General features: G+C 43.7%; 1 protein-coding gene and 1 long non-coding RNA gene across 14 annotated transcripts in view; one reads left to right on the top strand and one right to left on the bottom strand.

Moving 5' to 3' along the window:
* Nucleotides 1-11,721, bottom strand: part of LOC143841435 (uncharacterized) — a 41,740-nt gene extending 30,019 nt beyond the window's left edge. Inside the window, exon 1 of the long non-coding RNA XR_013232690.1 lies at nucleotides 11,587-11,721. This is a non-coding gene — a long non-coding RNA (uncharacterized LOC143841435). The remainder of the gene's footprint in view (nucleotides 1-11,586) is intronic.
* The window catches only part of KEL (Kell metallo-endopeptidase (Kell blood group)), an 89,849-nt gene that overhangs the window by 28,198 nt on the left and 46,098 nt on the right, over nucleotides 1-15,553 (top strand). For 5 of the 13 annotated variants that reach the window (XM_077345726.1, XM_077345736.1, XM_077345734.1 and 2 more), the window contains exons 3-6: nucleotides 2,996-3,167; nucleotides 5,339-5,583; nucleotides 8,925-9,120; nucleotides 12,282-12,410. In XM_077345726.1, the coding sequence (XP_077201841.1) occupies nucleotides 12,393-12,410 (18 nt within the window). In that variant the 5' untranslated portion in view covers nucleotides 2,996-3,167; nucleotides 5,339-5,583; nucleotides 8,925-9,120; nucleotides 12,282-12,392. Of the gene's footprint in view, nucleotides 1-559; nucleotides 633-2,995; nucleotides 3,168-3,209; nucleotides 4,919-5,338; nucleotides 5,584-8,553; nucleotides 9,121-11,779; nucleotides 12,023-12,281; nucleotides 12,411-15,553 lie in introns of those variants that run through there. The other 8 variants (XM_077345728.1, XM_077345725.1, XM_077345729.1 and 5 more) reach the window with 7 other exon arrangements.

Raw genomic sequence — 15,553 nt, 5'->3', positions numbered from 1 at the left:
GCCTAAAGGGCTGTTTTTCCATTTGGATGCAATATTTTTTTCCTTTATGCAGAAAGGGAAAAAATACATCACGTATTATAGAACTAGTATTTGAGAAGAGAGCATAAAGCTGACATTTAACAATACTTATCTTGTTCTTTCACATCTCTGTAGTGCAGTGATTCCCAGCCAGGGTTCTGGGGAAATCTGGGGTTACACAAGAGATCCCCAGAGATCTCCAGTGGCCTTTCCCAGAAGTTCAGGTGGTCACTGACATCACTAGACATCACTGGAGCCCACTCCCCCTGTTGCTGTACAGGCCTAGGGTCTTCCTCCCCAATGGAAATGCCTAATGATCAATTGATCAATCAATTGGCTGGCTCCTGCATCTTACTTCCATGTTCCCATCTCTGAAGGGGCATGGCACAAATTTTGGGGTTTCTCAAAGCCTGAAAAATATTTCAGGGGATCCTCCATGGTCAAAAGGTTGAAAAAGCCTGCCAGTACTACATGTTTAATTTACAATTCCCCCAAATCTTATACTGACAGTCTGATAATTGATTATTTTTCTACATATCAGTTTTCACGGGTCAACATGCTCTAATATCGGACTCCACCTGAATGCAGACATTGATATGTTACATATCAAATAGGTGAGTTTTGCCATTGTCCCATATTCCGTACGTTTATTGAACCAGTCGGTATAAGCTGGCGAAGATTCTTTTTTTCCTTCTTGTTGTGTAAAGGATCGGAGCAGCTGTTACCAGGCACGTACCAAGCTCATTATAAATTTTAATATGGCACCATATTTGATAACATCTATTTTGGATCCAGTGCAAATTTAACACTCAATATCCTCTGCAATGAATCCAGGGCCATTCCGCACCAGGATCTATGTAGCAAATTGGTTGCGGAACGAAAAAACGCCATTTTTAATAGTGGAATTTGTCGTTATGCATACCTGCCTTTGTAGTGGAATCCAGTTGCGTTTCTATCGTTTCCCACAGGTTTCCGGTCTCAGCAAAAATCGCTAGCCAGGAAGTGATATTGCTGAGCTTTGTCCCGCCCCTGGCTGTCAATCAAACGAGCAGCCAATGGGCGGCTGTTATCATGCTCCCGAAAAGCCCCTTTCCCTTTAAGGCAGGTTAAAAAAAAATACACACGTTGCAACGAATCTGCATTGATTCGTTGCAACGGAGAGACCAATCTAGCTAGCAGGTCATGTTTGAGCTGCCATTTCATCGTTGCCACGCTCCCCCCGAGTGGAAAAAAATCCCCCCCTGCACGGGCATGATTTTCGGCCGAAAATAAAGGGAAAAATAAAGGGAAAAATAAAGGGAAAATAAAACCAGCAAACGGAGCTGTGTGGTGCTTGGTGCTTGGTGACTTAAAACAGCTCTGGGGAGGGACTGCAGCTGGGGAAGCCTCATTGGGTAAATGAAGGCTTGCTGGTGCATTGACCTCCGCTTGCTCCGAGAAAAAAAATGGCGATCGCTTCGCCGGAAGATCAGAGGAGAGAGCAAGGGGGAGGGACTTTGCAGAAACCGCAACAATGGTAACACAGAGAACTTTCCCGCTAGTGTTGCAGATTGGTTGCAAGAGTGTAGCGCTTTCCGGAGGGTGAATCCACTTTTAGGGATTTCCCTGAAAGTGCTACAACGAAGAGCTTTTTGCGGATTGGTTTCAGGAGTGTGGCAGATTGTCAACGACGTTGTGCATAACTGCAAATTACTGCTACAAAGAATCAGTGCGGAATGGCCCCCAATATTTCCTTGTATGTGAGATTTTGACTGTTCAATGAAAGAAGCAGAGCTTTGTGGGAAGAAGTTAAGGCGACAAGAAAGTAGCTAAGGCAATAAGAAAGTAGCTCCTTGTTGGAAACAGAAAAGCCAATGTGGAGGGAGGTTCACTATTTTTGTTTGGGTCCCACAATACCTGCACAAATCTGAGTCTACATGAACCTGGCCATCTTTTGATAATTGCAGTCAATGGTTATCTTTTCCCCCTCCCCCCACAATCAGGTTAGTGCTGCGTAACTTTATTAACAGAAACGGATTTCTCCCATCATGCATTACTTCAGTATCTGAGAGTGTTGCATGCAAGAGTGTACAAACAAAAATCCCAAAAGCCCTTACGGCTCCCTTTGTATTCTCTCAAGCATGGAGGTTTCTTAGGGCATCATCATCTTTTTCACAGACCAGAGAAAAATGTATCAATCCACTGATGCAATGAGGGCACAGGCTGATAAATTCTCTACTTTTCCCAATCTGAAACACTGTTCAGGAGCTGCCATTTATGGTTTTGGAGAAATGGTTAACCCATCACTTGGGATGACTAGGTTGCCCATGTGGACAGGTAACCTCTTGGCCCTCAGTCTTTGTCCCTCTATACCAGAAGGGGCAAAGATGGAGGATGAGAGGTTGCCAGCCAAATTGGGCAACATGGCCACTGTATATGCCCGAGGAGCTATTTACCACATTAGAGAATCACCCTGTAGATGAAACCACATGTGTTGATGGGGGGTTGGGATTTGCCAGGCCTTGAGTGGAACCCCTGGGCAGATTGGTAGGAGTGGGACTTACCTTAATAGCATCCAGCAAGGCCGTGACACCACTTCCATTGGTGCAACCTGGGACAGAATGTTCTCCCATGGCGCCATGACATTGCATTGCCATCCCAACCTATATATTAGCTCCCTAGAATGTAATTCTAGAAGGACCATGCCCAAACTGTACAATGACCAAATTGTGAACACTCTTTCGCCTTCTGTATATAGAGCCATTTTTGCTTTAGGGTCTTTGAAACACTACCTTCTGAGCTATGAAGGCTTTGAGTAGGTCTACTTTGGCATGGATAAGGACTGCCAGGGTTGGGAAATAGCTGGAGATTTGGGGGATGGAGAAAAGCAGGGTTTGGGCAGGGGCGGGACTTCAGTGGAGTATTATTCCATGGAGACCACCTTCCAAAGCAGCCATTTTCTCCAGGTTAACTGATCTTCAAAACCTTATAATTCCAGATGCAGCTATCACCTGAAGACAGCCACCTGTATTGGGTAATCCTGTCTGATCCGGGACCTTCAGACTGTGGTAAGAGTGCTGCCCCATCAACAGATCAGATGACTGCATCACAGGAAGCAGACCATCAAAACATCTCAGACCATTTCCAGAAGATACACTGGCTCAGATGTGGTAGGTCTCGGGGGAAGAGAAGCTGAGGGGAAATTGCTGGGAATGTTGTTTCTCTGTGTGGCCCTCTTTGTGACCCTGACAGATGATGCCCTTTCAGAAATGCCGTGTTGAGTCTTAGCAAATGAGAGGAATCATGGGTGTGATTTCTGGGCCATTTAGGAGTTCCTCAATTTATCCTGGAACATGTAAACCACTTTCATCACACTTTAGTAGTCTTTGCAACTGGATGTTCCACACACAAATCCATTTGTCAACGATTCCCAAAGTTCACTAAAAGTGCATTAGTCCAGGGGTTGTCAAAGCTGACAGGGGCTCATGGGAATTGTATTCCATGAACATCTGGAGGACCACAGGTTGACTACCCCTGCATTAGCCAACATGAGTGAAAGAGCAAAATAAGGTACAATGGGGGCACTTTTCTCCTTTCAGGTTCTCTTAATTCAAGGACTGAACAAGAACCTCAGGTGTGCCTAAAATGTCCATGCTAGTCTGGTGGGATTTTTTTTAACTTTTAGTTTGTTTCTAAGATCAGACTCCTCTGCCATATCACAAACTCCCATTCTGAAACATCTGTCAGTTCCAAAAACGATGTGTTATGTGGCCGGAGGGTAGGGCTTCTATTCAAGTTGACTGCAAATCCACACATGCCCCTCCGCGGGTATGCAGAAATACTGGTGCAATTCTTCAGAGCTGGGCCAATGTATGTATCTTTGGATAGGCGATTCATTGTACATCCTGGCCCCCATTACAGTCTCATTGACCGTGACTTGTAGAAGGAGGTCTATGCAGAGAAAGTAAAGAAAATTGGCTCTTGCTGTTGTGGGAATCTTGAAACGCTTCCTGCTCCAGGCAACAGAGCTGCCATCTGCCGTTGGATGATAAGGAGGAAGCCGGCAGATAATGGTTCTTCTGACGTCCTCCCTATCACTGGTACAGCTCTGTCTGTCTCAGTGGCCAATAGACGTTCCCAGGGAAAAATAGGCTTCTAATCAATGGATGATTAGGACATTTGAGAATTATATAATGCCGCCCATAATGATCAGCCACCTTGTATATCAAGGCAAAGAGCTCAGCCTAGCCGGAGAGACGGCGTAGTGTAGTGGCTAAAGAGTAGCAGACTCTAATCTGGAGAATCGGGTTATTTTTATTATTAGACTTATTTATTTTGTTTATATATAGTGCAGGGGGTTGGACTAGATGACCCAGGAGATCCATTCCAACTCTATTATACTATGATATGATTCTATATACGTCTAATAATGTTTATTTAACAGACCCCGGCTCATGGACTCTGAAGGAGGAAGTGTATATTTTGCCAGCTTTCCACCGAGGGCCCTGGAGATGTTTCATTAAAAGGGGGCAGATTGGGTTGCCCAGCTCCAGATTGGGAAGTTTCTGTCAATTTGGGGATGAGGTTTGGGTGAGGCACAATTTAGGGAGGTGAGGAATGTGACACTCTAGAATCTGTGCTCTGATGGTGCCATTTCCTCCAGGGGAACTCATCTCTGTAGTCTGAAGATTCCTGGAGATCTCTAGGTGCCACCTGGAGGTTGGCGACCCTGGGAGCTGACCTGTTTCTGAGGAGAGTAGCTTGGCTCAGCTGTATTTAGTAGTCATTATCTCAGTGCCATAAAAAACCATGTGCGCTTTGAGGATAAGAACTCACCAAGTTGTCAGGAGGTGTGCCCTACTTTATTTGGAAACATTCTGAGCAGCTGAATGGGTGGCTTCGTTTATTTGCAGTCTTTGGGGTAAGATGCTGCATCCACCTGCATGGAATGCAACCCGATTCCTCCCTTGCACCCAACTTTCCTATAAACCTTTGGGAAATTATGGTTTTGGGGCTAGAAACATACTTTCTGGACTCTGCGAAAACTTGTAAAACTTAATATTGTAGCAGTAGTTTATAAGTATAATTTAGTGCCACAGACCTACTACACTTGAATGGGATAGGGAAGAAGTCCAGTATATTTTGTAACTGTGTGTTTAGTTCAGGTTTTTTTGGTTATGTGCGTGCTTTTATTTGTGTTTGGCTGTCAGGTGGAATAACACGTATTGATTATTTTTTGGAGACACATTAAAAAATTTGGGGAGCGGGGGAGTGTCACAGATTCCAGGCACAGCCTAGACCTGTTCCTCCAATAAGATTCATCCCCTCATATCTTTTTCAGAAAATGATCTCAAGGGGTCATAGTCCGGCTCTCCCAATGCTGGACATAAACGCTTGGGCTGGACCACAGGTGGCAACATGCTGGGCTAATTGCTGACTGCATTCAGGTTTCCAACTTTGGAAGATCCATTGTGATTTGTGGAGATCTCCCTGCCTCACATGCATTCGTTTATTATATGCAAGCATGTACAGATGTAGAGCCTTAATCTGCACGGCACAGTATAGCTTTGTGATTCATGATTACAGGTAAGCAGCATTCAAACAGCATTGCCAAGCAATTTCAAACAAAGAAGGCAGAGAAAGAGGTCTGTTTGAAGTTCTGCTCTGGATCATTCCACAAGTGGGGGCCAGGGCTGACTGGTTCAGGTCTCTCCCCGAACCTTCTCCTCCCACTTTGCTATTCAAACATTATTATCTGTACTCTGGTCCTGAAGGCTTTTATAGAAACTTACATTCCTTTCTTATGGGAAAGAAACTTAATTTTAGTTCCTCATTCTGTGGAACACTCTTTGGAGTTTTTAAAATAAGTTTGAAATCTGTTTCGACTGGCAAACGCTTCCCACTCTGGCCTGATTACTGATGCTTAGGTAAGGTGAGTTGGCATCATGAATCCTGTTAATTGCTAACCTGTTCTTGGCTCCCAGCCTATCCGTTAGAAAAATTAAGCTGCAATTAAGCTATTATGCTGGCTTAAGGGAGGTTCATTTTCCTTCTACATTTAGGAAAGATTTAAGCGATCTGAAGAGAAACCAGAGTATTCCTCCTACATTTTTCTGTTCATCTCCTCAAGGTGCTTGCTGAAATCTTTAAGGCAGACTTTCTCATCTATTTTACCATTGAGAAATCCCTGAAACATTCTTCAGGCTTTGAGAAGTGGTATGATTGTGTCTGCATATGGCTGGAAAGCATCGCTGTGTACACGCCCACCTGGGGCATCTCCCTTTCACACCCCTTCCATGCCCATCATTGGCCATTTGGGGAGGCTGGTCAACATTTATTTTTTATTTTTTAATTTATATTTAGACTTTTATACCACCACTCCCAGAAAGCTGGCTCGCAGCAGTTTACAGAAAAAAATAAACAATATATAACAAATCACATGCTAAAAATATATCCTAAAAACAATCCCCAATAATCCTAAAAACAACCCCCAATATCATACCAGATGGCAGTATACGCAGATTAATATTTAAAACCCTTTTCTCATCCGCTGAACCATTGGGACCGATACAGATGGCAATATTAGCAATCTTGATTGACAGTTTTTGGTAGAATAATGTAGGGTTCCTAGTGCAATCTAATACTGTGCATAGGAGCAAGAGAGGGCTTGAAAAGGCCCTGGCCCTGGTTGAGACCAGGCATACTTCCCGGGGCCCCGGGACCTTCAGAAGATTCATACCCGCAGAGTGGAGTACCCTGCAGGGGGCATAAGGAGATAGGGGGTAGGTAAGTAGGGCCCAAGCCACGTAAAGCCTTAAAGGTCGAAAACAATACCCTGAACCTGATCAGGAAGCAAACTGGCAGCCAATGGAGATGTTTCAACAAAAGCTGAAAGTGGAAATTTTCACTCCATGACCATACCATATATGACATGACCATATATGGTCATATCACCTGACAACTGTTGAACAAATTAGAATATATATTAGATATTAATGAACTCCCACCCATTTGGGAAATGCTTTCAGGGCCATCCAGAGACCCCTGGTTGAGAAAGCCTCCTTTAAGGTGTAAGGTAAAGGTATCCCCTGTGCAAGCACCGAGTCATGTCTGACCCTTGGGGTGATGCCCTCTAGCATTTTCATGGCAGACTCAATACGGGGTGGTTTGCCAGTGCCTTCCCCAGTCATTACCGTTTACCCCCCAGCAAGCTGGGTACTCATTTTACCGACCTCGGAAGGATGGAAGGCTGAGTCAACCTTGAGCCGGCTGCTGGGATCAAACTTCCAACCTCATGGGCATACAGCTTCAGACAGCTTCAGACAGCATGTCACTGCCTTACCACTCTGCGCCACAAGAGGCTCATCCTTTAAGGTGTACAACAAAGCAAAATCAGAGTCCAGTGGCAAGCACTCATCCTCAGACGATGAATTTCCATCATAACAGTGGGAATATAAAGCAAAACTTAATCCTGTCAAATTAGTAAACTGCGTCACAACATCCAAATACAGCCATATGACGATTCTTTGCTAAAAGGGCCAGTCAGTCCCCTCGGATTCAGTCGTCATTGACATAGGAGAAATAAAACTGTTAGTGACTAACGACTTACACTTTACCATTTGTCGCTTGTTTTGTTTGTGCTGATTCAGACCAACACGGCTACCAACTTGAATCTATCCTTTAAGGTGCATTAGACAAATATGCGTATAAAACTATTGTTCACTATTTCCAACCTCAACACTAACAAAAACCCAATTCCAGTGTTTGAGGCTTTTGAGCTAATTCCTGTTGTTTGCATATCTCCGGGTGGTTTGTTTGCAGGGGCTCCACAATTGTTGCCCCGCTTGATCTCAGGTCCTGGCCAACATCTATATTGTTCTTGGCTAGATGGAACAGTGGAAAGTTTCACTCCATTTTTTGTTTGAAAATGGCTTTTATCCAGAAAAATGGCTTTAGCCCTATGTCATCACTTTTGGACCTTCCTTTGTCTAACAGACTCTCCCCTTCATACAAGATAAAATCCTTTTTTAATCAAGTATGGACTTCTGCAAATTGACCAAACCTGCTGAGGTTTGCGTTATCTAGAATGGGGTTTCAGAACTGCAGACTTAGGGCTAGGCCTCTCAGATTCCTCAAATCTGGTTTATCTTTATCTGTACTCAGATAATCACTGCAATGCTCAGGATGAGGATAAGGGCCTACAGAATGAGAATAATAGCAATGGGATATGTTATCATACTAAGAAAACGTACTGCAGGTGGACTGATATTATATAAGATGAAGAAAGAAACCCCCAGGAAGCCCCTCCTAGCATCGCTATGGTTTCTGCAATATCTAAAATCCTTTGGATCATGCAGGCTTTCTAAACCAGGGTTTTGAGAAACCCTGGGGTTGACAGCCCTAGAAGGGTTTCCTAAATGGCTGGGAATTAATTAATGTTTATATATCTTTTTAAATTCAACCTGCCCCCCCTTCCCAAAACGGTCAGTGATCGGCCTGGAGGGGGTAGGAAGAGGAGGGGCGCCAGGAGGGCATGCTCACAGCTATGCTTCCCAACCATATTCTGTATGATTGCACCTCTTCTGGGGTTTTCCGAAGTCTGAAAAACATTTCAGGGTTTCCTCAATGGTAAAAACACTGAAAAAGGCTGCTCTAGATAAACGGCAATCTCAGCCCATAGATTTGCATGTGCTGCAGGCTTTTCGTCTGATGCACACATGTGGTGAGTTTCCAAGGTTGGAAGCCAAACCAACAGCGCTTTTCCAGTCCAGTCTGAATCTGTAAATATTGCAATATTTTCTGTTTCAACTTGGCAACAACTGTGTAAACAAGCAGCAAGAAAATCAATCTCTCAACCATCACATTAAAAAAAATCTCTGGCATTTGTTTAAGTCTGTGGTTACTAACGAAGCGGTCTTTTTTCACAGCTTTATAGTTGTTGCAACCTCCTCCCCTCCTCAAGCTGCTTAATTACCCTCACTAATCACCCATGACTGTGCGGGAGAGTCCAATTCACTTCCTACAAAGGTGCAGAGGTGTTTGGCAACGCAGGAGGAAACAGGACTCCATCATCACAGCTGCTGGGTAGCCACACAGCTCCTGCAGAAGGAGATCCAAGGATTGGTTCGTAGCTTCCAAAAACAGTCTGTTTGCTGGCTGAAGTTCTCAGCATCCCTAAAATGCCATGTCATAGGGCAGCTCCCACATATTTATTAAATTTATAGACTGCCCCTCTTTGCAAACAGGCTTGGGCTGGTTTAAAATTCCAGTTAAAACACAATAAAACCAGTAAAAACAATAGATGCCTCATAATGGTCCATTGTCTCAAATTTTCAGTGGTGGGATATTCGGGGAGGGGGGCAGGAGCTATTAGTGAGGTTCGCTAGTGGCAATATAATATAGGCCAATTTTTTCCCCCAGAGTAAAAAGGTGTTTTTTATAAAGGGAATACACTTCACGCTATAATGCTGTTCATTGGTACGCATAATCTGTTTACGGTATTATGCTGCCCGTACTGCACTGTGTTCTAATTCTGTGATTCTGTCTTGGTGTTGTTTGACATATCAGCTGCAATTCTTCTTTGTGCTATTTTTGTAAAGGCTGGACTTACCACTCCATTTATTCAGTATCTCATCCTAGCATGATAGTTGACTGCATTGTTTAATACCATATAACCTTTCTTGCATTTGAGAAAGGTGGACCATACTAAAGTTCAAAAAATAAAGAACTATTCGGAAGGATACCGAATATTACTCTTAGGAAATGTAGTCCGTGGGCATCTGGAGAGCCACGGTTTGGCCACCCCTGCTTGGCTATTCAAGCTGTGCAGGGCAGGTGATGGCACAGGGAAAGAATACTTGCCTGCCAAAGTTGGAGAAGAATTTATAGCAACTGGTAATATCTTGGGCTCAGAGAGTGATACAAAACTGCAGCATTACAAGTGCTTACTCATTCCCCTGTTCTGACCTGTGAAATGCTGCAGGCAGATCCAGGTGCTTACTTAAGCATTTTCTGACGGCACTCAAAAGGATGTCTAAAGCCACCAACCTCACTGCTCACTCAGTAGAGTCTTGTTGGAATGCCATTCCATCCCTAGCCATTAGCCATAACAGCTAAGGGGAACCGTCAGGTTCAGAAGCAGGAAGCCACTGAATTCCAGCTCCTTAGCAGGGGGTTAGCAGCAAGGGAGGGCAGAGCGTTTTCTTGCTTTGCATTTTGATCTCCTGGGGGACATCTGGTTGGTGGGAAACAGGATGCTGGATTAGATGGACTTTAGGTCTGATCCAGCAGGGATTTCTTCTGTCCTTGCATTCTTTTACGATAGCGACATTCTTTCCCAAAAAGAAATCCGTAATCCTGAAAAAACCCGTTATAACAACAAACGCATAACCCCAGCAATAGCAGCAAGAGCCTCCGATGCCATTCATGCCACCAAGCGAAGCCGGAAAGCTGATGCAAATTTTTATTCATAACATATAATCGAAGTGATGCATCAGGGTTACATTGTGGCTTTATAGAATTTCATCATTTGAATGAGGTTTTATTTTATGAATCATTGTTTTATTGAGCGGCGAGACTTTGTAACCTGCCCCGAAATGAGTAACCAAGAAGGGTAGTATATAAATCACGAAACAAACAAACAAACAGTAAGAAGGGCATGCATAACCGTTCCATTTTTGTCTGCGTTTCCCCTGAACATGTGCCACATTTCCCAGTGCTCATAGCTCCAGAACTCAGAGGTAAAAGCAGCTGAGGAGGGAGTTTGTTTTTTTTTAGCAGAAAAGGGGCTTATTTGGGGAAAAGTCAAATTCCCCATGGAAGAGTTAGAATCATAGAGTCATAGAATCATAGAATCATAGAGTTGGAAGGGGCCATACAGGCCATCTAGTCCAACCCCCTGCTCAACGCAGGATCAGCCCCAAGCATCCTAAAGCATCCAAGAAAAGTGTGCATCCAACCTTTGCTTGAAGACTGCCAGTGAGGGGGAGCTCACCACCTCCTTAGGCAGCCTATTCCACTGCTGAACTACTCTGACTGTGAAAATCTTTTTCCTGATATCTAGCCTATATCGTTGTACTTGAAGTTTAAAGCCATTACTGCATGTCCTCTCCTCTGCAGCCAGCAGAAACAGCATCCTGCCCTCCTCCAAGTGACAACCTTTCAAATACTTAAAGAGGGCTATCAGTTCCTCCCCCATGAAGCTACTTTGCAATAGAAAAGAAGCCATTGCACTACCAATGTCTAACACACATAGTTTGGCCCTCAGGTGTCAAATAAACACAGATGAGGTGGGGCAACCTACCCCGGCTCAAACACCAACCCAGTGTGGATCCTCCTGTATGGTAAAGGTCCTGCTGTACATTGAGGGGTAGGGAAGGGAATGTGATTGCAAGCCACTTTGAGACCCCTTAAGGGAGAGAAACGTGGATTATAAAACTTTCTCATATCCCAGATGATTTTAATTTTTGTTGTATAGTAACAACTAGCTGCCACACTGTGTTATTTGTTTTGTTTTGTTTGTACAGTAGCTAAGCAGGGATAATTCACACTCATTTTAATATAACAAACTTAATGTAACATTTCACATACCACCATCAGAAGCACTGAAACATTTCCCTTCCTCAGTAGAGCTTGACTCTTTTTGGAACATTTTAAACCCTGTCACTGGTCTCAGGTGTCTTCATGTATGAAGTTCGGCTTTGCCACAGCGTCTGTAGAAGACCCAAGTGGATCTGGGTTAGTGCAGCTTCGAGCAAAGGAGGAACGGTGGAATCCAGAGCCCAAGCTACTCTCTCCTTAAGATATGAACAGGAGCCTGAGGGCTCCTGTGAAACAAGTCAAAACAGGAGGCGCATGGGAAACATATCAGACAGAACCAGGCGTGTGAAGTTGCGGCGGGGGTTGGCTGTGGGACCGTGCAGAAGGAAGACAGTGTAAGCAGCGGGCTGGTTGGGTCATGGCTCTCCAGTATTCACGACCCACAAGATTACCTGACAGTGAGAGAGGGGGAAGAAATGTGCCCAAGGTCATTGTGGGAGGGAGAGGCTGCGGGCTCCAAATCATGTGCAGGGAACGGAGCTCTGCTGCAGCAAGTGGTTTAAAAGAGGGGGGGGGGTAATGGGCATTCCGTCGTGGTGAGCGGAAAGTGATTGTGAAGTGTATATACTTGGAGGAAAGAATGCCTTGGGAGTAGAAGGGGTGCCAAGTTCTCTCTGCTCAAAGGATGTTATTCTGACCAGCCTCTCTGCCCATCTCCTCCTCCCTCCTGCCTTCAACCGCAACAGGAAAGGACAATTTGGTCTGTAATCCTGTCAGACCCCGAGGAGTAGGTGGAAGAACTGAAGAACTCTGCAGGAACAACAAAAAAAGAAGTTTCGTGAAGGAAAGCTGTGAACATGAGCGGTCCTCCACAGGTAACTGGCTTTTGTCTTTTCCTCATATAATTTCATGCAATCATATTATTCTTTTTTGTTTGTTTGTGTGTATGTGTGTTTCTCTGTCTATCTCTTTACTTACTGCTTTCTCAGACACGGCATAATAAAATTTCTTCTTGCTGGGAATCTAGGGAAGCAAATGAGGACAATCACCCCCCAAGTTTTCCACTCTGCCTCAGGACGGATGGAATCCAGAGCTTAATTTTGTCTTTTGTTCAGTGTGAGTTCAGCTCCTGAACATGTGAATTAGCCATGAAGATGGCAGCTCCTTGGGTCGAGTACAGAATGCTGTTCCTTCACCCCAGAACAACAGCCAGGCCTCTTGTCACCAGGATTAGGAGGGAGAATTATCAGAGTGTGTGACTTCTTCAAGTAGCACCTCACCTTTTAGAAATGAAACACTGGGTGCTATCAGTAACTAACTGTGCTGGTCTGAAGCAGCAGGACAAAATCTGAGTCCAGTGCCATCTTTCAAACCATCAAAGTTGTATTCAAGGTCTAAGCTTTCTGAGGATGTGTCTGTGCACACGAAAGGCTGCATGTGGAGGAGGAGGGAATTAGAAGCTGCAGTTCTTAACCACTATTCTATGCTGGCCCCAAGAAAGGGGGGGATGGGGGAAAGGGAGGAGTGGTATGGAACGGCTATGTAACCTCCTGTATGATCTGTTGAGACCCATATCTGTGAGCACAGGAGATGTATCAGAACAACAACAACAACAACAACAAAACCCCTTTCAACTCCTCTTGTTCAGCGCTCCCACTGATAAGAAGCTGTGCTTCTGGGTCGTGGCTCCTCCACACTACCGTCACAAACAGCTGAGGAAAAGAGAGACTTCCCAGATTTTCACTTTTGGAACTTTATCACCACTATGAAGAGATCCATGATGCACTCGGAATGTTTCATTGCTCACAGTTTTCTGCACTTAGGTTCACTCCCCCTCCCAATCTTCAGTCATTCAGGCTGTTCAATAATACTCACTTCCCCTTCTCCTCCCCCTCTTCTCCCCTCCCCTCTTCTCCTCCCCTTCCCTTTTAGAATTCAAAGACTTGTTGCCAATTCATCAGTGGAATTTCATGATCCTTCCTCCCCTCCAACTTTTACATTAGGCCTCCTAAGAGAACTCTTAGAATCCCTTCATTTTTGGTTTACTCATGAACACACTGTCGAAATTGAGCAATGGCCAAGGCCAGGTCTGTATGTGAAAATTTCTTTTTAAAATATTAGGATGACTTTTGATTTTTAGTGAGGGCACACTCAATGTTACTGAAATAATATCACAACGTCATTATACATTGATGTTACACTATTTCAGTCAGTCAGTCAATCAGTCATCTTTATTGGCATATAGGCCACCTATGTCCTCAACAGAATGGTGGTTCATAGTTACCATCTCAATAATAATAATAATAATAATAATAATAATAATAATAATAATCACAATAATAATCATAATAATAATCATAATAATCATAATAATAATCATAATAATAATCATAATAATCATAATAATAATCATAATAATAAACTTTAATTTATTTCCCGCCACTCTCGGCAAGCCAGCTCATGGCGGGTCACAGCATAAAAAACCCTCAATAATAAAATCCCATTAAAACCCCCATTAAAAATACATACCATTAAGAACAACCTGGCATTAAAAAAGCCACCCTCTGATGAGAGTGGGTTTCTCAGTATATGTAGGCCTGCTTTATAGCTATTATTTGGAGCACCATTTTTTCAGTATAAGTAGCAACCATTCCTTACAAACTCTTTTTGAAAAACATATCTTTCTTAGGAAGAGCCAGTTTGTTAGAATTTAATAAAACCCTTACCCGAGTATTTTTTTAAAAATTAATTTTAGGACTTATATGCCACCTTCTTGGCATGAAAAAGATATTTCATATTTACATTTTTATGTGTGAATTAGCACAGTTCAGACCAATGAAGAAGGCCCTCTGGGCAGAATTGTGTTTGGTCCTGTGGTTATCATAGATGTGTAACCATTATTAAGTTTCAGTAGTTAATGTCTGTGCAACTTGTTGATGTATGCTATGTTCTGAGCTTTTATTTTCATTCAATGTAAGTTGTTTTAATTTTATGCTTTTGTGCACTATGTAATAGTTGTATTTTATTTCAAGTTTTAGCTGCTCAACCTTTTAGTGTCCTGAAAGTCAGCTTGGTGTAGTGGTTGAGAGTTGCACCCTCAAATCTGGAGAGCCAGGTTCCCCACTCCTCCATATACACCGAGCTGGGTGACCCTGGGCCAATCACAGTCCTCTGTGAGCTCCCTCAGCCGCACATGGTGTGCATTGTGTGATGAAGCAGGAAAGGTGATTATAAGCCACTTGGCTTCAGATAGCAAAAAGCAGGGTATGACCCATTATGCACGGAGGTTTTAGTGCGCATTCAGGGTGGAATGGCAGCGACTAAAATCACTGATGTTGCATGGTGCCGGCCGCAACTGGCAGAAGATTTGATGCACACCGCCGAAAAAGCTGCGTTAGCGGAACGCAGAAGAAAGTGCAGCTTCTGGGTGACAGGGGAGCAACCAGAATCGGCGCCGGAGTCACCGTGTGCATAATCGGTTACTCTGGGTTTTGCCGCCATTGCGTCCCGTCCCTTGCATAAGCGGTTTGCGTCACTTCTTCCCCCTCTGCGTTTTCCATGTGACCCGAAATCGCCGTTTTGGCGGACGTGCATAATGGGCCTATAACAAACAGCTTTTCTTCTTTGGACTTGATTTTCAGGTTGTCATCCCCTTCCATTTTGTTCTTTCCTATTATTGATTAGGGAATTGGTTGTAATTGACATTATGGCACAAATAGGTTTTAACATTTTAAATTACTCAGATGATCAGCCTCAATTTTGGGGGTGCAAATAGGCATTATGGAGAAAATAATGGGCAGAAAAGTTTTCAACGGTCCAATCTCGGGAAAATGAGAATTGATGGTCATTCGGGGGGCCCTAAAGAATTATTGTAGCAATAAAACTATGGGTTAGATGGTTCACAATCCCAAATAAGTGCTCTATGGACTTGGTGACATTGTTCAAGACAAAGGTTCCAGACTTGAAACTGATATCAGGCAATTGAAAGAAAATATAAAAAACATCTTTATGTGATAAC

The sequence above is a fragment of the Paroedura picta genome, chromosome 7 (genome assembly GCF_049243985.1).
Source record: "Paroedura picta isolate Pp20150507F chromosome 7, Ppicta_v3.0, whole genome shotgun sequence".
Lineage (NCBI taxonomy): Eukaryota > Metazoa > Chordata > Lepidosauria > Squamata > Gekkonidae > Paroedura > Paroedura picta.
The sequence above is the reverse complement of the archived record's forward strand: the minus strand, read 5'-3'. Positions and strand labels throughout refer to the sequence as shown.